The following is a 22,590-nucleotide window of genomic DNA, read 5'->3' as shown; positions in this document are numbered from 1 at the left end:
CTTGAAATGGTCTTGATATGTTCTTCAAAAGAGAGATCAGGGTCCAGAGTAGGGTCACAGTTTTATTTGAGACGACTACAACCATTAAGATTAATTGTCAGATTCAACAGAAGATCTCTTTGTTTCTTGGGACCTAGAACAAGCATCTCTGTTTTGTCCGAGTTTAAAAGTAGAAAGTTTGCAGCCATCCACTTCCTTATGTCTGAAACACATGCTTCTAGCAAGGGCAATTTTGGGGCTTCACCATGTTTCATTGAAATGTACAGCTGTGTGTCATCCGCATAGCAGTGAAAGTTAACATTATGTTTTCGAATAACATCCCCAAGAGGTAAAATATATAGTGAAAACAATAGTGGTCCCAAAACGGAACCTTGAGGAACACCGAAATTTACAGTTGATTTGTCAGAGGACAAACCATTCACAGAGACAAACTGATATCTTTCCGACAGATAAGATCTAAACCAGGCCAGAACTTGTCCGTGTAGACCAATTTGGGTTTCCAATCTCTCCAAAAGAATGTGGTGATCGATGGTATCAAAAGCAGCATTAAGGTCTAGGAGCACGAGGACAGATGCAGAGCCTTGGTCTGATGCCATTAAAATGTCATTTACCACCTTCACAAGTGCCGTCTCAGTGCTATGATGGGGTCTAAAACCAGACTGAAGCATTTCGTATACATTGTTTGTCTTCAGGAAGGCAGTAAGATGCTGCGCAACAGCCTTTTCTAAAAATTTTGAGAGGAATGGAAGATTCGATATAGGCCGATAGTTTATATTTTCTGGGTCAAGGTTTGGCTTATATAACCCAATCAGACGGTTGTCTTGTGTGCCATAAAAATAATATACATATTTGCTACTGCTCGACAAAAACGAAATCTTGGTCGACCAACAGCCCATCGACCAGTTGACCAATTGGGGTCAGCCCTAGTTTTGCATGTCGTACAGTAGGCCTTCCCTATCTTCAGTCTTCGTCTATATGAAGTAGTTGGACTAAATACACAGTAGAACTACATTATCTTCTATATGTAAATTGTATAATCTTTTGTCTGTAATGTATTTTTCGTTGTCTGACCCCAGTAAGACTAGCTGTTGCCAATGGCGTCAGCTAATGGGGATCCTAATAAATCAAATCATATAAAACCCCATTTGGAAATCCCCGTCTGTTCTTTCAGGCTGACGGCAGGATACACTGTTACCCTCTCAGCCGTAACTAATAAATGTCAAGAGCCTTGAATAGCATCTTGTTCCTGTCCCATTTCAGTGGTGCAAAGAATTGTTTGGTAATGGGAGATTTACATTTTATCAAAGCCCTGTTTTAGTGGAAAGAACTAGCTGCCTTCTATTTCAGTCCCCCGCCCGTCCAGTGGAACGTTCATCTTTTTTGACAGATCGCTTTATCTGAGCTGTTATCCAGCAAATATGTTTTGTTTGATGTCATTAGTCTACATTCTGTATGTATTAGTGAGCCAGTGGTTTCGTGTGTGCATCTCTGTGTGGGGAGGATTGGACGTTACCTGTGAACATCATTAGTTTTTACTCTTTTTCACATTAAATAACTTGTTTTATAAAGCCGTAATCCATTTACGGAAGGTATCCTCATCAGTATAATCAACTCAAAGACATGTTTTTAAAAAGTCTCTAGTTGTACTTAATGGTTTCTCCCTCCATTGTTTTTCTCCACAGTTGGCGACAAAGTTCCTGCAGATATTCGACTGACCTCTATCAAATCCACAACCCTGAGGGTGGACCAGTCCATTCTGACAGGTGAGTCATACTTTTCAATCTTCGTCTTTGCCATTGCTCTTGCAGCCAGAAAAGCATTGCAAGAATGAAATGTTCCAGGGATTCATAGTCTGAAGGTTATTTACCCTTGGTTTTTTTTGTGTAGAGCTTGTATGTAGTTGGGTTATATGGGCTGATGAAGAGCTCCAGGTTGAGTCACCAATTGAGGATGACCCTGAAACGGTCAATGTGAGAACAAAATTATGATTTCTCTCACTGAGTGACGCACTGATCATTTATTTGAGTCAGCTGTGCTTAGTCAATGCAGTGTAGAGGAGGATGGACTGATAGAGGGAGGGAAAGACAGACCAAGGGTTAGACCGAGGGTTATGAGAAGGTAGTCTATTGTATCTGTTGGCGTTGATTATTTTCTGCAGATTTTGTGGAAAATCATTCACGTGAGATGGTAAGGACTAAGAGGTTGCAACATTGCATGATGTTAAAGCACCAAGGACCACGCCCTCTCATGCAATGCCATGCCAATTGGCCACATGGTGGTGTTGTAACAAGTGATTGAAAATACTAACCTTTTAAAGCTCACGCCCCTCACCCTGTTTGAGCTAGAGTACTGAAATTCGGTACAAAGGTCCCTCTCCTCACAAGGACCCATAAGTTCTGCCATGAAGGATTTCTGCCATTTTAAATTTTGTTTAAAATACTTAAAACACTACTCTGGCACCTAATGACCAATCTGCACAAAACTTGGTACATGGCGCCTATGGACCAAGCACTCACAAATGAACATTTTCCAGGATATCATCTCAAACAACATGACTAAACATTCATGTTGGCGTGGTCTGTCACATAAAGGAACTCTGACACGGATATTAATTTTACATTTTAGTCATTTAGCAGATGCTCTTATCCAAAGCGACTTACAGTAGTGAGTGCATACATTTTTGTACTGGTCCCCCATGGGAGTTGAACCCACAGCACTGGTGTTGCAAGCACCATGCTCTATCAACTGAGCCACATGGGACCCATCGTATTGTAACAAATCCTGGTACACATGTTCCATACTCTGTCGAGACTTAACATATCGCTGCACATATCGACCACACGGTGTCGCTATAACGGGCATATTTTTATCTCAATCTGTTTGACTCAGTGATGACATTTGGCACACACTCAGCCATTTTGAGTCTTCTCTATAAAGAATGGGTCAGTTTAGCCTCATGGTGACTATGTTGGACAGGAAATATCAGTCATGCAGGCTGTGGCCATGTTTGAGCATGAGTCTTGGAAAATATTGTTGGAAGATGTTCGTCCTACATATGCTATATACCTATTTTGGTTCTGTAGTAAACACATTTTGAAAATGGTCCAAATTACATCAAAATAATTTTGCATGATCAGTTGGCGTTTTGAGTTCTGATATTTGGCAAGCGTTGTAAACGGTACAGAAGTAGCTCGTCCCAGGGCAATATGTGCAATTTTTCCTGACGGTGGCACAGTGGGCCACAGCTGCTTGCAGCTACACTACATGGCCCCTGCTCAGTCAGTTGAAATCCATATATTAGAGCCTAATTTATTTATTTCTATTGACTGATTTTAATAATATGAACTGTAACTCAGTAAAATCTTAAATTGTCACATGTTGGTTTTATTTTTGTAAAGCGTAAAATATTTTCACACTACATGGCACACTGCAAAAGTATGTAGACACACCTTCAAATGAGTGGATTCGGCTATTTTGGCCACACGTTTCTGACGTGTAAATTCTAGCACACAGCCAATGTAGAATGTACTGAAGAGCTCAGTAACTTTCAACGTGACACCGTCATAGGATGCCACCTTTCCAACAAGTCAGAGTTTGTAAAATTTCTGCCCTGCTAGAGCTGCCACGGTCAACTCTAAGAGCTGTTATTGTGAAGTGGAAACGTCTAGGTGCAGCAATAGAACTGTTCGTCGGGAGCTTCATGAAATGGTTTCCATGGCAGCGCAGTCACACACAAGCCTAAGATCACCATGCGCATTGCTAAGCGTTGGCTGGAGTGGTGTAAAACTTGCTGCCATTGGACTCTGAAGCAGTGGAAACAAGTTCTCTGGAGTGATGAATCCCGCTTCCCCATCTGGCAGTCTGACCATTGGCACAAAGCGAGGTCCATACAAAAATGGTTTCTCGGCCTGTGTGGAAGAACTTCACTGATCAGAGCCCTGACCTCAACCCCATCGAACACATTTGGGATGAATTGGAATGCTGACTGTGAGTGAGCCAGGCCTAATCGCCCAACATCAGTGCCCAACCTCACTAATGCCCTTGTGGCTGAATGGAAGCAAGTCCCTGCAGCAATGTTCCCAAGTCTAGTGGAAAGCCTTCACCGAAGAGTGGAGGCTGTTATAGCATCAAAGGGGGGACAAACTCTATATTAATGCCCATGACGAGCAGGTGTCCACACTCCTTGGGTGGAGTTTGTGGTATTTCAGCTGCTTCCCCCCCCATTCATGGCTATAAACTGTGAAAAGCAGTGCAATGCTTGCTGAGCTGATTACCCACTAGGCCTTGCTTTCCCCTGCAGTGCAGATTCAGGAGTGTGAAAGTCTTTTGCATGCAGCGTTTTGTAATTGGCAGCAATGCTCAGTTAGCTGTGAAGTCAACACACCCGTCAACCTGTTACCCCATTGCTCTGTGTAAGGGCTGCGTTTGATCCCTCTCTTCCTCATCCCTCTCTTTGTCTTTCTGCAGGAGAGTCTGTCTCTGTGATCAAGCACACTGACCCGGTGCCTGATCCCCGGGCTGTCAACCAGGACAAGAAGAACATGCTCTTCTGTGTGAGTCTTTTAGAAAACCTTGAAATACCTCTCTCCCCCCTTCCCCTTTCATCTTCTCTTGCCTCTTCATTACATGATCCTCTTTCTCTTTTAGCAAACCCAAGACTTATAATCTCCCCCGTTCCCTCTATCATCTCCTTTACATGTTCCTCTCTGGGATTCTGATGGTTGGCCTCTTATCCTTAACCCCTCGTCCGCTTCTTCCCCGGTTGTTTTCTGATCCTCCCTCACTTGTTCATGTCCCAATGTGTATTTGAGGTAATTACATCCCTCAGCACTGTACACCTGTAGTTTCACCACCTCTCCTTTCTCCTCCACAGGGCACCAACATAGCAGCGGGTAAGGCGGTGGGCGTGGTGGTGGCCACGGGCGTCAACACGGAGATCGGGAAGATCCGAGACGAGATGGCGGCCACAGAGCAGGAGCGAACGCCGCTGCAACAGAAGCTGGATGAGTTCGGGGAGCAGCTGTCCAAGGTCATCTCCCTGATCTGCATCGCCGTGTGGCTCATCAACATTGGCCACTTCAACGACCCCGTCCACGGAGGCTCCTGGATCCGCGGCGCCGTCTACTACTTCAAGATCGCTGTGGCCCTGGCTGTGGCCGCCATCCCAGAGGGTAAGAGAGTGGGAAGAGGGAGTGAGGGGAAGCCGTCTATAGTATACAGAAAGCAATACATTGGGCTCCAGCGTTGTTAATATGTCTAACTCCCCTCTTATTTCTCTCTTTACCAGGGCTGCCCGCTGTCATCACCACTTGCCTGGCTCTGGGAACCCGCCGCATGGCCAAGAAGAATGCCATCGTCCGCAGCCTGCCCTCTGTGGAGACCCTGGGCTGCACCTCGGTCATCTGCTCGGACAAGACCGGTACCCTCACCACCAACCAGATGTCTGTCTGCAGGGTGAGTCCCTATCCGCAGAGCACCGTGGAGGAAATGGATGTTGGGGAGAGTAGGGGCGGTTGATAAGTATTATGGTTACGTCTGACTCTCAGGGTCATATTCCGATGATTAAAACTAACATTACCTTAGTAGTGAAATATATCAATCATTCTAGCTGTATGTGTGCTACTGCCTAGTCACTATATGAAACAAATCTCCTGCTGCTCAATGTGAAAGCCGTGATTAAAAACACCACCTCACACCTAGCCTCCTAGGACAAGCTTTCTGCACTAGCAGGTAGGGGTCCAGCTGAGGTAAACAGAGCCTACAGCAGCCTCTTCCACACTTTAACCTCTCTAAATTCTTCTTTACTCATCTTTTACTTTATGTAGCTGTAAACCTGCGTAAGGAGAAGGCCATGTTCTTGCCAACCATGAACAATCATTCAGTGAAAACATTGACACTGATTTGGCATCATCCCTGGAAATAAATCAGCCTTGACAGCATCTGCTGACAGTGTGGATTTATCCCCAGGGTGTTGTCGAGGTTGAAGGGCAACACTTTATAATGAAGGATTCATTTATTTGCAAGCACGGTTTAAATGAGATTGGAAAGAGGAGGCTATGAAATTCCGCTGTTCCCGTATTCATTGAATTCTACCCTATTAGATTGATTAAATCCATCTGCCGAACTCTGTACCTTCCTGCCCCCACCTTGTGTGACTCATCGCCAGTCTGAGGGCAGTGAAAAGACCGTAATGCATTATCACCCCTCCCTCGGTCCCCCAGCCTGTTTCCCCAATGGTCTCCTCTGCAGCTATTCTCTTCCACTACATCACTCCTGCCCTCTCTTCTCATGTTTAAATCCCTATTTCTTATGTTCTTCATCCCGCTACCTCCACTCCGCTCTCCCCCTCTCTCTCATGCAGTATTATGATCTTTATGCAGTAGTGTTGCATAACTGACCTTGTGTTTTAGATCTGTCCTTCTCCCCTCTAACATAGTAGCGTGATGCAGTTCTTGTAATTCGGGGGGGGGTTTGAAGCAACATCTTGTTTACGTTGTCTAATTGTTTTCCAATGCAAAGGTTCCTAGCATAATGTACATTTGAACTATTCCTGTACCAATACTGCAATTCGGCTGCTGTGTGAGAAGGGTAGCTTTAAAATTAGCTGGCTGGAGAAGAGGAATGTTAATTTATTCTGTGATTTTGGTAAATCATTCCTGATGTCACAGCTCTTTGAAGTCTGTACTGTGCCTCAGGAGAGAAGGGGAAAGAACACCGGTTCATCCTTTTATTTGGATATTTCTCTCCGTCTCTCATCCTGCCTCGATTCTCTGCAGAGCAGACGCCTGGGAGATTAGTCTCACTCTGTGTGTGTGTGTGTGCGCGTGTATCTCTCTGTTGCATGCCAGCTGTGGAGGAGGCAGGCTTGCCCTCTTACTCACGCTCTGTTTTCTCATGCACATGCTCCCTCTCTCTGTCTTCCTTTGTTTGTTTTTTCTCACTGCTCTTTCTCTCCTCTCACCCTGTCCCTGTCTGCTTTCTCTCCTCTCACCCTGTCCCTGTCTGCTTTCTCTCCTCTCACCCTGTCCCTGTCTGCTTCTCTCCTCTCACCCTGTCCCTGTCCCTGCTTTCTCTCCTCTCACCCTGTCCCTGTCTGCTTTCTCCTCTCACCCTGTCCCTGTCTGTCTGGCTCTCCTCACCCTGTCCCTGTCTGCTTTCTCTCCTCTCACCCTGTCCCTGTCTGCTTTCTCTCCTCTCACCCTGTCCCTGTCTGCTTTCTCTCCTCTCACCCTGTCCCTGTCTGCTTTCTCTCCTCTCACCCTGTCCCTGTCTGCTTTCTCTCCTCTCACCCTGTCCCTGTCTGCTTTCTCTCCCCTGTTCCGCCTCCTTGCTGGTTTGTCTGTTTTTGTTCCTTATGGAGAACTAATGTCCTGCTCCGCCGTCACATTGTGTGGGTTACCATTAATTTACATAGCGATGACATCCACGCTTTCATCCCAGCACGGATGTAAATTGCTTACCCGTGTCAACCCTGCAGTGAAAACACCTCTTCAAGAGACCTACAGCCGCCAGTGTAAAGTGTGCTTAATCCTTAGTGGTTTTATTCCCAGGCGCAGTAGAATTGATTTCATTCATTTGCCTAAGGCTATTATGGTTTGTCAGTGCTCTACTTGTATTGCAGGTGCCTGCTGCACCCTACTGGGTAGGCTGCTACTACTGCATGTAGATCAACCCACTCTTCAGTGTCCGGTTGATTCAAGGGATCTAGAGAACTACTGGTTGTGTACGTCCAGAACTGTTGCTGTGTGACTTGTAACCTGACAGATTCTCTCCCTGTGTGTTTTAGATGTTCATTATTGACCAGGCAGAGGGCAATAGCTGCTCCCTGAAGGAGTTCACCATCACTGGCTCCACATACGCCCCTGAGGGACAAGTGTGAGTAATTAGTGTACACACACTCAGTCAAAGAAACATGTTGTGTAGTCTCGTTGTCAATACAACCTACCTCAGCTCACTGTTTCCCCTTTTTCATGGCTGTTGTCTTTTATTCCAGGTACCATGATGGTAAACCAGTCAAGTCCTCCCAGTATGATGGATTAGTGGAGATGGCCTCTATCTGTGCCCTGTGTAACGACTCCTCCCTGGATTACAATGAGGTTTGTGTCCTTTACAAACTTCACTGTTAGGTTCCGGCTGGTTGAAAAGTCCCGGTCACACAAATCAGTGGTGGATTTACTGGTTTGAATATCAGTAGTCTTCACTATTCTTTTGTGGATATACAAGTAAACTGTTTTTTTTGTTGTTGTTCATCGCTACGATCTTGCTAATAAGTGTGTGCTTTCTCCTCAGACCAAAGGTGTGTATGAGAAGGTGGGCGAGGCCACAGAGACTGCCCTCACCTGTCTGGTGGAGAAGATGAACGTGTTCGACACCAACGTCAAGGGCCTGTCCAAGATCGAGAGAGCCAACGCCTGCAACTCTGTAAGCTACTGTTTGCTACTCTCTCAATCCCAACATGTTCCTCATGTGAAGTATTATACAACTGAGTGTTGGTCCCAAATGTCACCATATTCCCTTTATTGTGCACTGCTTTTGACCTAAGCCCTATGGGCTCTGCTCGTCAAAAGTAGGGCACTATATAGGGAATAGGGTGCCTTCAAGGATGCTGACTGTGGTCCTGTGGTCCCCCCCCCTGTGTGGTACAGGTGATCAAGCAGCTGATGAAGAAGGAGTTCACCCTGGAATTCTCCAGAGACAGGAAGTCCATGTCTGTGTACTGCACCCCCAACAAGGCCCGCTCCTCCATCGGCAAGATGTTCGTCAAGGTAACGATGAGCCACCCACAGTATAGCTTGGATAGTAGACCACGTGGACACCTGAGAAATTCCCTATATGGTGCACAACCTTTTGAATAGGGCACTATATAGGGTGCCATTTGGGATGTCACTTCATAATAACTATGATATATTATAGGATCTGTTTCTGTACCAGATTACTTTAGTAGTGTCTATTTAAACAATAAGGCCCAAGGGATGTGTGGTATATGGCCAATATACCACGGCTAAGAGTGCCTGGACACAGCCCTTAGCCGTGGTATATTGGTCATATACCACAAACCTCCAATGTTCCTTATTGCTGTTATTAACTAGTTACCAACATAAATGGAACAGTAAACTATTTTTGCATCATACCTGTGGTATATTGTTTGATATACACATGGTTGAAATGCTATTTCAGCCAATCAGCATCCATGACCGAAACTACCTGGTTTATAATGTATATGGCCAATATATCACAGCTAAGGGCTGTTCTTGGGCACGACGCTACGCCTCGATACTGCCCTTAGCCGTGGAATATTGGCAATATACCACAAACACCCGAGGTGCCTTATGAACTGGTTACAAACGTAATTAGAGCAGTAAAAATAAATGTTTTGTCATACCCGTGGTATACAGTCTGATATACTACGGCTTTCAGCCAGTCGGCATTCAGGTCTCGAACTACCCGGGTTATAATTGTAGTTTAATCTACAGTATGCAGTAAATGAGCTGAGGCTGATGCTTTATTTCCTCTGGTTTGACTTCCTCTCGCTCTCTTTCCAGGGAGCCCCAGAGGGAGTGATTGACAGGTGCACTCACATCCGTGTGGGAGGGAAAAAGGTGCCATTGACCCCGGGCATCAAGGACAAGGTGTTGTCAGTGATCAGGGAGTACGGGTCGGGGCGTGACACCCTGCGCTGCCTGGCTTTGGCCACAAAGGACAACCCCGTCGCCAAAGAGGACATGGTGCTGGAAGACTCAAACCGCTTCATAGAATACGAGGTGAGAATGGAGGGAGAGAAGGGGTCTTGAATGAAGTGGGTGACAGGAATAGCAGGGCATTTATTCAGAGAAGTGGTTTTAAGACTAGCCTAGTCCGTAGGCCTATATGTTTTAATAAGATTTGTATTACAACTGAAGTGGCCAAATAACTTCTTAAAATTAATCCTCTTTACAAGGGGTGTAGAGTCTAACTGGCATATATAAGCAGTGAGTGATTTTCAAGTTTGGGGAAGATCATTTTCATCCTTAAACTGCACCTTTATAATAACTATATGCATAATTTGCTGTCACTTTTGATAATGGAACATTTTGTTTGTAACCTCCTACCATGTGCACATTGCTGCGTTTAAGCAGAGCTCATGCCTTTTCAAGTAAATTTTTTTCAAATCATCGTTAGTTTTTAGAATTGTTTTTACCAGGTAAGTTGACTGAACACGTTCTCATTTACAGTAACGACCTGGGGATGAATGAGCCAAGTGTAAACGGGGGATTATTAGGTGACAGTAATGGTTTGAGGGCCAGATTGGGGAATTTGGCCAGGACACCAGGGTTAACACAAGTGCCATGGGATCTTTAATGACCACAGAGTCAGGATACCCATTTAATGTCCCATCTGAAAGACGGCACCCTACACAGGGCAGTGTCCCCAATCACTACTCTGGTGTATTGGGATATTTTTTAAACCAGAGGAGAGTGCCTCCTACTTGCCCTCCAACACCACTTCCAGCAGCATCTGGTCTCCCATCCAGGACCAACCCTGCTTAGCTTCAGAAGCAAGCCAGAAGTGGTATGCAGGGTGGTACGCTGCTGGCCTATTAGTCAAGTCATGCAGCCTTACAATGTATTAAAAATATAATCATATCGCCCAATGTTTGGAGAACTAGAGTTACATGAATAAGTGTAAATTAAGCATATAGAGTACCTATTTCTTTGTTAACCGCTCAACACAGAATAGGCGCATGTGTACACTCCCTCAATTCCTTTGAAGAATATATCCTTTCTATTTTATTCAGCTTTGTTCAATTGTATTCTTCATACTATAGAATGCCACAGAATCCGAAGCAAATCTTGTCTACTAAATTAACTAGTGTAGCCCACAGCCATTTGATGAGGCTGCAAAGTAATCATAAGTGCATATTTCAGAAATGTATATTTTTGGTGTGAGTGAGCCAAAGCCAGGACTCTAGTCTGGTTTGACTGTCCCGCCGTGTCTCTCCCCAGACGGACCTGACGTTCGTGGGCTGCGTGGGCATGCTGGACCCCCCCAGGGCTGAGGTGGCCGCCTCCATCAAGCTGTGCCGCCTGGCTGGCATCCGCGTCATCATGATCACCGGTGACAACAAAGGCACGGCCGTGGCCATCTGCCGCCGCATCGGCATCTTCAGCGACCACGACGACGTCTCGTCCATGGCCTTCACCGGCCGCGAGTTTGACGACCTATCGCCGGCGGCCCAGCGAGACGCCGTGGTGAATGCCCGCTGCTTCGCCCGCGTGGAGCCATCCCACAAGTCCAAGATCGTGGAGTTCCTGCAGTCCATGGATGAGATCACAGCCATGGTGAGACATTGTCCACCTGAGACCTTCCTCATCTGTTTGTACTGAATCTCCACACGTTGTGGTTCAAACTTCATGATTGATCAGCCCTCGGCATGTAATGTAAACTCACCTCAATCCACTATGTGATTAGTCTAAACGGTTGATTAGCTGGTTAACCATGCCCTGTCCTTTCTCCATGGCCAGACTGGTGATGGAGTGAATGACGCCCCTGCTCTGAAGAAGGCAGAGATCGGCATCGCCATGGGTTCAGGCACGGCTGTAGCGAAGTCGGCCTCTGAGATGGTCCTGGCCGATGACAACTTCTCTACCATCGTGGCGGCTGTGGAGGAAGGCAGGGCCATCTACAACAACATGAAGCAGTTCATCCGCTACCTCATCTCTTCCAATGTGGGAGAGGTCGTCTGGTGAGGATCCCGACTTGGTCCCAAATGGCTCCCCATTTCCATTTGAAGGAAACTACTTTTGACCCAATAGGGAGGTGGTCAATAGTAATGCACTATATAGGGAATACGGTGTAATTTGGGACGCACCCAGCATCTCCTCTCTTCAGCGGGGTAATCGAAAAACGATCCTCAGTGCTACGGTAACAAGCCTCCATGTAAATATTTTTCCATCATTCCTACAGCATCTTCCTGACCGCTGCTCTAGGCTTCCCCGAGGCTCTGATCCCTGTCCAGCTGCTGTGGGTCAACCTGGTGACGGACGGCCTCCCTGCCACAGCCCTGGGCTTCAACCCCCCCGACCTGGACATCATGAACAAGGTCCCCCGAAATGCCCGTGAGCCCCTCATCTCTGGATGGCTCTTCTTCAGATACCTCGCCATTGGATGTGAGTGGGCCTCTATAGAACAACACAGAAATATCCCGTCATTGATTTTATTTAGTTGTATGTGTTTAGGCTGTTGTGTGTATTCAGATAGCCATGTGACTCCTGTGCTCTACCTCTTCAGGCTATGTGGGTGCGGCAACAGTTGGGGCTGCTGCCTGGTGGTTCGTTGCTGCTGCGGACGGACCCAGGATCACCTTTTACCAACTGGTAGGATGCCAATACAACACACACACACACACACACACACAGGTACTCTTAGCTTAGCTGCTTTTCTCCTCTGCCCACAGAGCCATTTCCTGCAGTGTGGTCCTGAGAACCCGGAGTTTGAGGGTTTGGAGTGTGAGCTGTTTGAGTCCCCCTACCCTATGACCATGGCCCTGTCTGTGCTTGTCACCATTGAGATGTGCAACGCCCTCAACAGGTCAGACTATGCCACTACATCTTTCACATTCCCTGTCTTATTTCACTATTGCTTTAGGCTTGTCACTAGTGGTATAATGTTGTGAGATTCATCTGGTGTACATGGTGAAATGATGGGCAAATGGGTGTTCAGCCAGTGACTTAACCCAGTTCTTTCTCTCTCTCCCTCAGTGTGTCAGAGAACCAGTCCCTGCTGCGTATGCCCCCCTGGGAGAACATGTGGCTGCTGGGAGCCATCTGCCTCTCCATGTCCCTGCATTTTCTCATCCTCTATGTGGAGCCCCTGCCGGTGAGGTTACCTGCACCAGTAATGGGCCCGAGGCTACCAGAAGTGCTTTCTAGAACAAGATATTATAATGCTAGTGTAATAGATTGGATGGGTGGAGAAACTGCGAAAGCAGGAGAGGTTATCCTGCTCGCTCATGTTATCCTCTCTTCTACAGATCATCTTCCAGATCACCCCTCTGAACCTGACCCAGTGGCTGATGGTGCTGAAGCTCTCCCTGCCCGTCCTCCTGCTGGACGAGGTCCTAAAGTTAGCAGCCAGGAACTACATGGAGAACTACCCTGGTAAAGAGCTGGAGAAGCCCAGCAGCAAATGCTGCTCCCTGTTTGCATGCATGGAGGGCATCTCCTGGCCCTTTGTGGCCCTCACCCTCCCGCTGCTGCTGTGGATTTACAGCACCGACACTAACATGGCAGACATGTTCTGGTCCTGACTGACTTGAGCACAACCCTCTTCCTCCTGTGTGTGCGTAGCTAGAGTGAGTGTGTTTGTGTAGACTTAGTGTGTGCCTGTGTGCCTGCCGAGCATGCACGAGGACACAAACTAAACAAATAATATAAAAATTTAACAATTAAAGTCCTGTTGAGTGTCAGTTGACCATTATGCCCATAGCTGTGGACTTTTTGCTGGTTCGAACGGAAGAAAAAAAACTTGTCAGTTTTTATTGTTCATATTGCCTTTTTAAATGTGTATTTTTTTAATGATTTGGGACTGTAATTTTGTCTCATTTCACTACAGTAGAAATAATACATTCCTATTTTCCGCTTCCCTTTTCATGAGTATACAAATTAGATATTTAAAAGCAGTCCATTGACCTGTACAGAGATTTAACACTATTGTATGCAACTGTTTTTGTTCATCACTTTGTGTAAACGATGGACAAGTCCCAGTTGGCAGGAGATGGGTGTGATGAGTTTGTGGAGTGATTGTATGCATTGCTGAAAACAAAAGTTTCCTGAAAAATGAAAGCTGCATGTTCTTTGACCTAGCATGAAATGTATGTTTTTTTCACTTACGATTTAGTCACGTCTCCCCGCATCAATGTAAAAATGACCATGGATTTGTTTATTTTTAAACTGAACTCTTTGATTTTGAAAAGCCAGTATTTCTGCACTAGGCAGAGCACAGCTACCTCAATATGATCAATTTAGCTCATTTCTAGATGTTTTTACATACTTGGCTTTAGTCTCTATTCAACATTTAGTCAATATAGTTATGAAGCCTGAGGTGCGCCCCTATTTCCTTGTGTAGAAAACCAACTTGACAAAAACCGATTGGCCTTCCCTCTAACTTGTTTTAAAGGATGTAAATGTTGCCGTCTCTGTGGGACATGGGTTGGTTCAAAGGAGAGCAAAGGCTACGAAACATTTGATTTAAATGCAGGTTTTCCAATTGACTACTCAAACCATGAACTTCCAACAATTTTTTTAATTTTTTATTTCTACTTAAAACAAATACATTCATGAACCCTTTGAATCGATGTGTTTTTGTCTTTCTTTACCAGGACTAAGCTAATGGTGTCCAGATCATTTCTATACAGTGTGGGTTTTGGATGGGCACATACTGGAACATAGATAATGTACAAAGTCTGAATGCTTCGTGCTTATTGGTCGCGACGTGGTTGTCAGGGTGTGTTTATACAGAACTCTGATCTAGAGTATTTTGGGGGGCTTACAAGTCTGAAAGGTGGCGTATACTTTTAGAATAGGAGTCCCAAGGAGTCCATACAATCACATTTATCGGCTTATTAAATGGGTCTGATTTTCAGCAATCCAATGTAGAAACTTCCCTCTGTGTGAAGCATGTCTTTTGGTAGAGGCCTTGGTTTGATTGCACTGTGTGTGTGTTTTAACAACTACTTTCTCCTTCAATGCCTTCCACTGGCTTCCCTTTCACTAGTGAGTATTACATTCTTCCTCCACATTTCTTAACACACCAATCGCTTATACCAAGAATTGATAACAGAGAACTGACTTAGCTCTAAAACTTTTGATTAACTGCAGGCGTCCGCATATATTTAGCATTAAATGATTGACTTTGACCAGCTGAGCCCATCAGATCAATCCATTTCTGCTGCTGTTGTCATTTTAAGAGTTGGCCATCTGGTGCTCAGGAAGCTCTGCTGTCACTGCAACTTGATGACAGCTAGGACTGCCGCTCATCAGATTGAATTAACTTGTCTCTGACTGGCTATAGACTCAGGATGGGCTTTTGACTGTAAGGCTAAACGTCGTCTTTTAAAAAAAAAATTTGCACACTTAAAAACAACTGATTGGCTACTGATGTTGTGCATCAGTCTGATTCATTTGGTTGTGGTTGATATTGAATCAAATATTTCAAATCTATATCATAAATCTAGTATGTTGCACATGAACACTTTTGCACCTTTTAAGCTTATGCTGCCACACAATCACATACCAGTGTGGGTGTCATCTTGTGTTTGCAAGAAAATGTACATTGTCGTTTGAAAATCCTGTTAAGAAATTATTTTTGAAATGTTTTATTTTCTGTGCTGATATTTGTGCTCATTTTCTTTCTCTACAGGTGAGGATTAAAACCTGCCATTCCATCTAGTCATAGTATATTTGCCGAGACTAACTGTCCTGTCCAGCATGTGTCCTGGGTAGCATCGCGCCTCGGATAGCATGACCTGTACTGTATATGTAACCTGTGCAGTCATGGGTACAATGCATTTACAGTACATTCAAAAGTATGAAAAAGATGACCAAATAGTAAGTGGAATGAGATGGTATAGGAATGTGGGTGAGGGTTAGAATGGTTTGAGGGTTTTTCTTTCTATTAATGTTAGACTGGGGAGCGACGATTCCATTTGGATTCTTCTCTACAGGGAAGCTTTCCATGTCCCTGACATTCTCACCTGCATGAAGAACCTTCTTCCCACCTTCAAGATTTCACATCAGGTGAACTATAGTAGTTTTCTATCCATGTACAACACAGTGCGTGCCCTCCAGCTGGAAGTAGCCATGCAGTTTTTCTAGATTTCTATAGTAAAATAATATTGTGCAATACTCCTTGACATATTAGATTTATTTTAGAGACCTATACTACAGTATCACAAATACTATTTGTGTTCTTCACTGATCAAAAATATTTCTCAATGCCATTGTTTTTGAATTTGCACAATATTGGTCCAGGACATACTGAGGTCTGCTGAGTGAACTGTAACAATATAACCACTCTACTACTGACTATTAGTTGTGACTTGTGACGAACAAGACGGTGACTTTGATTTATCAGTGACTTGCAATATAGCTGTGTCCTATACATGTTGAATAAAATTGTCCCTTTTTGTCTTAGCAATGTCATGCAAGTTATAAGAGGCATCACAGTTTAACTGCAGCTTCAATCTGCTGAGAGCTGTTTTAACTCACTATGTTGAAACACATGAACATAGTAAATATGACTGATCATTATCTGCACAAAATGATTGTAACATGCAACACAGGTTGGTTTCTGTCTAATAAACCATTTATTGGGGTCAATCCTTGTCTTGTAGCCAGAGTTTCGGTCTGTGATATAACTTGCTTTCCCTCATTGTTTGCCAAATCTGCATTCAGGTGATGTGTTTGGATGGATGGATGTATTATTGTTCACATATCTGCTATTATGGAAAAATACAAAATTAAATTGGGAATAGAAAGTTACTTTAGTACTACTGTACTCCTATGTTTACCTTAAATATAAATGCAACATGCAAAAATGTTTTTACTGAGTTAGAGTTCATATAAGAAAATCAGTCAATTGAAATAAATAAATTAGGTGAGAATCTATGGATTTCACATGAATACAGATATGCATCTGTTTGTCACAGATACCTTAAGGTAGGGGCGTGGATCAGAAAACCAGTCAGATATGCATCTGTTTATCACAGATACCTTAAGGTAGGGGCTTGGATCAGAAAACCAGTCAGTATTTAGTGTGACCATTTTCCTCATGCAGCGCAATAAATTTATTTTGCATGGAGTTGATCAGGCCTGTGGAAAGTTGTCCCACTCTTCAATGGCTGTGAAGTTGCTGAATATTGGCAGGAGCTGGAACACAATGTTGTAGAAGTTAAACCAGAGCATCCAAAACATGCTCAATGGGTGACATGTCTGGTGAATATGCAGGCCATGGAAGAACTGGGACATTTTCAGCTTCCAGGAATTGTGTACAGATCCTTGAGACATGGGGTCGTGCATTATCATGCTGAAACATGAAGTGATGGTGGAGGATGAATGGCACGACAATGGGCCACAGGATCTGGTCACAGTATCTCTGTGAATTCCAATTGCCATCAATAAAATATAATTTTGTTTGTTGTCCGTGGCTTATGCCTGCCCATACCATAACCCCACCTCCACCATGGGGCACTCTGTTCACAACGTTGACATCAGCAAACCGCTCGCCAACACACCATACACGTAGTCTGCGGTTGTGAGGCCGGTTGGACGTACTGCCAAATTCTCTAAAATAAAGTTGGAGGTGACTTACGGTAGAAAAATTTACATTCAATTCTATGGCAACAGCTCTGGTGGACATTCCTGCAGTCCGCATGCCAACTGTGCGCTCCCTCAAAACTTCAGACATCGGTGGCATTGTGTTATGTGACAAAACTGCACACTTTAGAGTGGCCTTTTATTTTCCATGTAATGATCAGTGCCAATTTTAGCATGCAAATCTTGGTGGGGCAAAAAAAATATATAATGTATATGCATGCCAGCAAAGCCACAACAATACATTAATTGCACTATTTAACTGTGACAAATGATGCCCACAAACTGTTAGGGCCTACATAAAGCTGTCCCAACAGCAGAGTTTTATTTTCAGCACCATGGAGTGAATCCTTACCATCGCTACACCTGGCTATCAGCGGAGCCTTGTCTGGCAGCGAAACAGTTCCTTCAGTCTCATTTACTGCCTTTTTAAAAACCATAGATGATATGGTTGACTTGCTTAAACAAATGTGGTTTCTACTGACAATTCAAGTGTAACTATGGCATAAGGGAACGATGAGCGGATCATTTCTATTGACAATGAGTGAGCTAAGACAGATGTAGTCAAAAAAACGTTTTCTGCACTTTTGAAATGTACAGCGACAGAATTCCGAACATGGGCCATTCTTACAGTATTTTTGCTGTACACCAAGTCAGAACCGTAGGATAAATAAAGGGGGTATATAAGCAGACAGTGAAAGCTCTTACCATATTCGATGATGACATTTCTCTAAAACAGGCTATAGGCTACATGTGCACATTCAAGTCAGAATAGTAAGCACACGGGCTACTAATAGCTTACTACACAACATACACTTAGTATTACTTTCTTACCTACAGTATACATATCTCCCTGGCATATTACATAATTTATGCAGCAGCATACAATATATTTATCTCCCTGGCATATTACATAATTTATGCAGCAGCATACAATATATTTTTGGACTCACCTTGTTGTGCTGAACAGGAAGGTGGCCCAGCACTTCTTGTGTGCAAATTTTGTCATGAAACTTTGTCATCAATGTCTGGCATTCTCTGGATTTATGGTGCTTTCAAGACAACTGGGAACTCGGGAAAAAACATGGTGGAATCATGATGTCAGTGATCTTCAGGTCGGAGCTCTAGAAAGAGGCTCGAGTTCCCAACTTGGAATTCCGAGTTGGATGACCATTCAAAACGTATTTTACTGTCAGAGCTCGTTTCCAGTTATCTTGAACTCACTGAAGTCTGAGATTTCCCAGTTCTGAGTTTCCAGTTCTTCTGAACGCAGAAGAAGTCATGCTGTATTGACAGCATGACCAATGTATTCAACCTTTTCTGGCCCATGGTGTTGCCTGTGAATGTTTATCATTTTAATCTGGGAAAAAAGACCCTTAAACCCAGACTTGGACCACACACCCTCTCCATCGAATAGCGGGCAGGGGAAGCAAAATGGTGATTGCTTTGCAACGCTTGCAGTTAGCCACTGATTCCTTCCAAACCACTTATTGTTGAATTTGCGATTTCCAACTTGTTGTGTAATGTTTATGTCCAATGGCTGATGAGCACCGATACGTTTTATCTATAATTTCTCTTCCAATGCCAAGGATTGAAAAGGATTTGCCAGTAGATTGTCGACTTAACTCATGAGGATGATTGCTTGTCTAGCTTGCTAGCTAAGATTTTGAAAGTATGATGTTGACATAATCAGTCCAACCAAAGCAACGGGAGATATCATGTGATTTAACACATTTATCTGTGGCAAATGACCTTGAACCTTCTTGGATGGGCACTTCTAACATAAATCTATGGCAGCACCCAAGGGGCTTACATTTTCTAGCTCTCTCTGTAGATGTTGCGGTGACATAGTGTCCCCATGAGTGACCGAACACTGAGCCAGTCAAGGCACAACTAGAGAAGATTACCAACCCCTACACTCTGTATTTCCGCTAGCTGCCCCTCCACCACAGAAAGCACTGAGCTAGGCTGAAACATCTGCATTTGGGAGCTGCCTTACTCAAGAAAGCAAAGCGAAACCATGTTTGTATGAGGCTTTATTAACTCAATATATATATTTTTTACATTGTTTGCCAACTGATATGTGACACGTATTAATGCCAAAATAATGTACAAACAGGCTAAACATGGTAAATGTCTTGGATATTTTATTTCAGCTCATGAAACATGGGACCAACCCTTCACACGTTGTGTTTATATTTTTTGTTCGGTGTATATTGTGGATTTGAAGTGAGAAAAATCATTAGCCTACTACTGTATGCACTTTAAGCGAACAGCCACAGGATGGCAGTCTGGTGTCATTTCAGGAATCCCGACGCTCCCACAAGTATCACACCTGCACGGCAGGTTGATTTCAATCACTGTAGCCTATTATAATTGCCATTTTTTAGTCCATATGAAGAGAGAACACAATAATACATTTGAACACATCTTTCTACCATCCAAGCTGCAATGCATAGAATATAGACTGCATCCATGAGTCTCGGCTATATATTATGCTTATAGGATTGACTGAAATATCAATAAATTATCCTCCTCCTGAATAATGTATTATTATCTGAAAATGGAATAATAATTGTTCTGTGGTATACTGTTGAATACATCCATGCCCTGTCTCTTTAATTGAACCGAAACCCGAGTGTGGCCACTGTCAATCATGTTGCGTCTGGTCCCTCCCTTTCCTGCAGCCTCAGTCTCCAGTGCGAGATTGAGATGGGAACACGAAGCACAACCGCAGGAGAGGAACGGGGAATGTCTGGATAAACTGTACATTGACACGGAACCGCGAAAACATGGGGTGACAAGGCAAAACAAATTAGAATTAATTATCAATTTCGAATAGCAACAGGAGAAAGGAATTTTGTCGTGGGAAAATTATATCGTTCGCGGGTTTCTCTCTTTTTATGCCATTCTCCTTGGACGATGCTGGTACAAAGGGCTAGGAACAACTGGAGGCGATAATGGAACAGGGATGTTGTCATGTGAATGAACGAGGATCATCAATGATGGAATAAAGTGAATTGAATAAGAAAATGTAAAGTAAGTAGTTGCAGAGCCGTTATCACTTTCTCATCACACGGAAGATCCAGATCCGCTCTAGATCCTGATCATCCGCTCAGGAGGACAGATGCTGTCATTGTGTCGAGACAGATTTTTTTTTCTCATTCTGCAAGTGGCCTTTCAGGAATAATGCAGAACAGGCGTTTGACTGGAAATACTTCTATTTCTATTGTTGACAATACAATATATTTTGTCTGCGAAATCGGTAAAGACGTGTGACAACAGTTAAAGTGTCCGTTTTTGAACCGCTTTATCATACCATTAAAATGAATGGTTTTTTTCTATTGTAGATTCTCTAGGTACATTCCGATTTTCCCCTGTTGGAAACTGGATGATAGGCGAGAAATACGGCTACTGGTGACATCACCCGGGTCAGATCTGTATTGCTATACAGTAAATGTCAACAATGGTGGAGCCGGTGGGATTTATTGAAGCGTGGAAAGCTCAGTTTCCCGAGTCAGACCCCCCAAAGATGGAGCTCAGGTCGGTGGGGGGCATTGAGCAGGAGCTGGAGAAGTGCAAAGCCTCCATCCGGCGGCTGGAGATGGAGGTGAACAAGGAGCGCTTCCGTATGATCTACCTGCAGACACTGCTGGCTAAGGAGAGGAAGAGCTATGACCGCCAGCGCTGGGGTTTCAGGAAGGCCCAGATGAATGAGGTAGGGGACCAGGCAGGGCTGGGCGCTGAGTCTCAGCAGCCACACGTACAGGAACAAGGGGAGCGGAGCCGGTTCCAACCGGTGGGGGAGGCCAGGTCCAAACAGAGACCCCCTACAGCCCGGAAGTCAGCCTCCCACGGTGACGAGCTGGAGCTCCAGTCTGCCTTCGAGGTGCCCCAGCAGGTAGAGCCCTGCGAGACAGACGGCCTCTCGCCCTCCAAACAGAAAGGGGGTATCTCCCCTCGCCGTCCAAACCCACCCTCAAACAAGGACCTAGCGTCTGACCCCAATGACAAGCTTGGCATGGGGCTGGGGGTGGCAGCGCTGAGGTCCAACTTTGAGAGGATCAAGCGGGCCAACTCTCACTCTGCCGGGGATGGAGGGAAGAGCCAGGAGAAGCAGCAGCAGCCCTTCTACACCAACATGGAGTTTCACCATGACAGGGGCCTGGTCAGGGTCAACGACCGAGACGTCTCTGACAAGATCAGCACCCTGGGCAGCCAGGCCATGCAGATGGAGCGCAAGAGGTCCCTGCACTCTCTGCCAGGCAACCTGGCCACTGTGGCAGGCGAGCTCCGCACCCGTCCTGTCTACAGGGGGCGCTCTACAGAGAGCACTTGTGGGTACGATGCTGAGTATGAGGACGGGGACCCCAACCCACGCCACCCCAAGACCAACGGGGGAAAACAGCCCCCTCCACCCCCATGGCAACCCTCTGACTTCCAGCCTTACACCAGCGTCTACGTGGGCGGGGTGATGATGGGCGAGGGCGGGGGGGATGGGAAAGGGGGCGTCACCATGAGGAACCACGTTGGAGACGAGCACCACCTGACCTGGCCCCGGCGCTCCTACTCTCCTGGGAGCTTTGAGGACGTGGGGGGCGGAGGCGGCGGCTACACACCAGACTGCAGCTCCAATGAGAACCTGACGTCCAGCGAGGAGGACTTCTCGTCTGGCCAGTCCAGCCACGTGTCGCCCAGCCCCACCACGGCCTACCGCCGGCCTTTCAGGGAGAAGAGCCGCTCGCCCTCGCAGAACTCACAGAACTCCCAGCATTCTATTGACAGCAGCAGCCCCCCCACGCCACAGTCCCAGAAGCGTCCCCACCGCCAGCAGGGCCATGTGGTCATGTCCGAAGCCACCATCGTGAGCGTCCGTAAGACCGGCCAGATCTGGCCCCCGCTCGAACCGGACACCACGCCGACCAGCAGAGCCCCTCATGACAGCAGTTTCCATGGAGACCTGGGTGAGTGGCCGCCGCCCTCTCTAATCTTAGCTCTAGGTTCCTGTCTGGAGATTGAGGGGGCAGTCCAACGCTGACCGTTGCCTGGCAGCGTTGATTGACTGCCATGTAAGGAAGGAGTGAGGATGGGCTTAGAGCCTCATCATCCACACTGGTAGGATTTAGAGCATCTAAATCAAAACCAACGGTTTACATTTCTTAATTTGACTTAAATCTCACAACTGCAGGTCCTTGCATTGGTGCCGTTGATTCTCAGGTGTAGTTTCTGGTACTTAAAATGT

At 45.3% G+C, this 22,590-nt stretch overlaps 2 protein-coding genes across 3 annotated transcripts in view; both read left to right on the top strand.

Moving 5' to 3' along the window:
- Window positions 1–14,328, top strand: part of LOC112230928 (sarcoplasmic/endoplasmic reticulum calcium ATPase 2) — a 48,653-nt gene extending 34,325 nt beyond the window's left edge. Inside the window, exons 6-21 of the mRNA XM_024397331.2 lie at window positions 1,683–1,763; window positions 4,468–4,553; window positions 4,874–5,171; window positions 5,288–5,454; window positions 7,787–7,875; window positions 7,994–8,096; window positions 8,290–8,421; window positions 8,646–8,765; window positions 9,543–9,761; window positions 10,983–11,318; window positions 11,502–11,722; window positions 11,944–12,146; window positions 12,268–12,353; window positions 12,434–12,567; window positions 12,738–12,855; window positions 13,010–14,328. Coding sequence (XP_024253099.1) covers window positions 1,683–1,763; window positions 4,468–4,553; window positions 4,874–5,171; window positions 5,288–5,454; window positions 7,787–7,875; window positions 7,994–8,096; window positions 8,290–8,421; window positions 8,646–8,765; window positions 9,543–9,761; window positions 10,983–11,318; window positions 11,502–11,722; window positions 11,944–12,146; window positions 12,268–12,353; window positions 12,434–12,567; window positions 12,738–12,855; window positions 13,010–13,285 — 2,669 coding nt within the window. The 3' untranslated portion in view covers window positions 13,286–14,328. The remainder of the gene's footprint in view (window positions 1–1,682; window positions 1,764–4,467; window positions 4,554–4,873; window positions 5,172–5,287; window positions 5,455–7,786; window positions 7,876–7,993; window positions 8,097–8,289; window positions 8,422–8,645; window positions 8,766–9,542; window positions 9,762–10,982; window positions 11,319–11,501; window positions 11,723–11,943; window positions 12,147–12,267; window positions 12,354–12,433; window positions 12,568–12,737; window positions 12,856–13,009) is intronic.
- Window positions 14,329–20,055: 5,727 nt separating this feature from the next.
- The window catches only part of LOC112230927 (breakpoint cluster region protein), a 127,304-nt gene continuing 124,769 nt past the window's right edge, over window positions 20,056–22,590 (top strand). For both annotated transcript variants that reach the window (XM_024397330.2, XM_024397329.2), the window contains exon 1: window positions 20,056–22,312. In XM_024397330.2, the coding sequence (XP_024253098.1) occupies window positions 20,806–22,312 (1,507 nt within the window). In that variant the 5' untranslated portion in view covers window positions 20,056–20,805. The remainder of the gene's footprint in view (window positions 22,313–22,590) is intronic.

Source organism: Oncorhynchus tshawytscha, linkage group LG33 (genome assembly GCF_018296145.1).
Source record: "Oncorhynchus tshawytscha isolate Ot180627B linkage group LG33, Otsh_v2.0, whole genome shotgun sequence".
In the NCBI taxonomy this organism is placed as follows: domain Eukaryota; kingdom Metazoa; phylum Chordata; class Actinopteri; order Salmoniformes; family Salmonidae; genus Oncorhynchus; species Oncorhynchus tshawytscha.
Note: the sequence above shows the minus strand (reverse complement) of the source record. Positions and strands in the feature narration are given on the sequence as shown.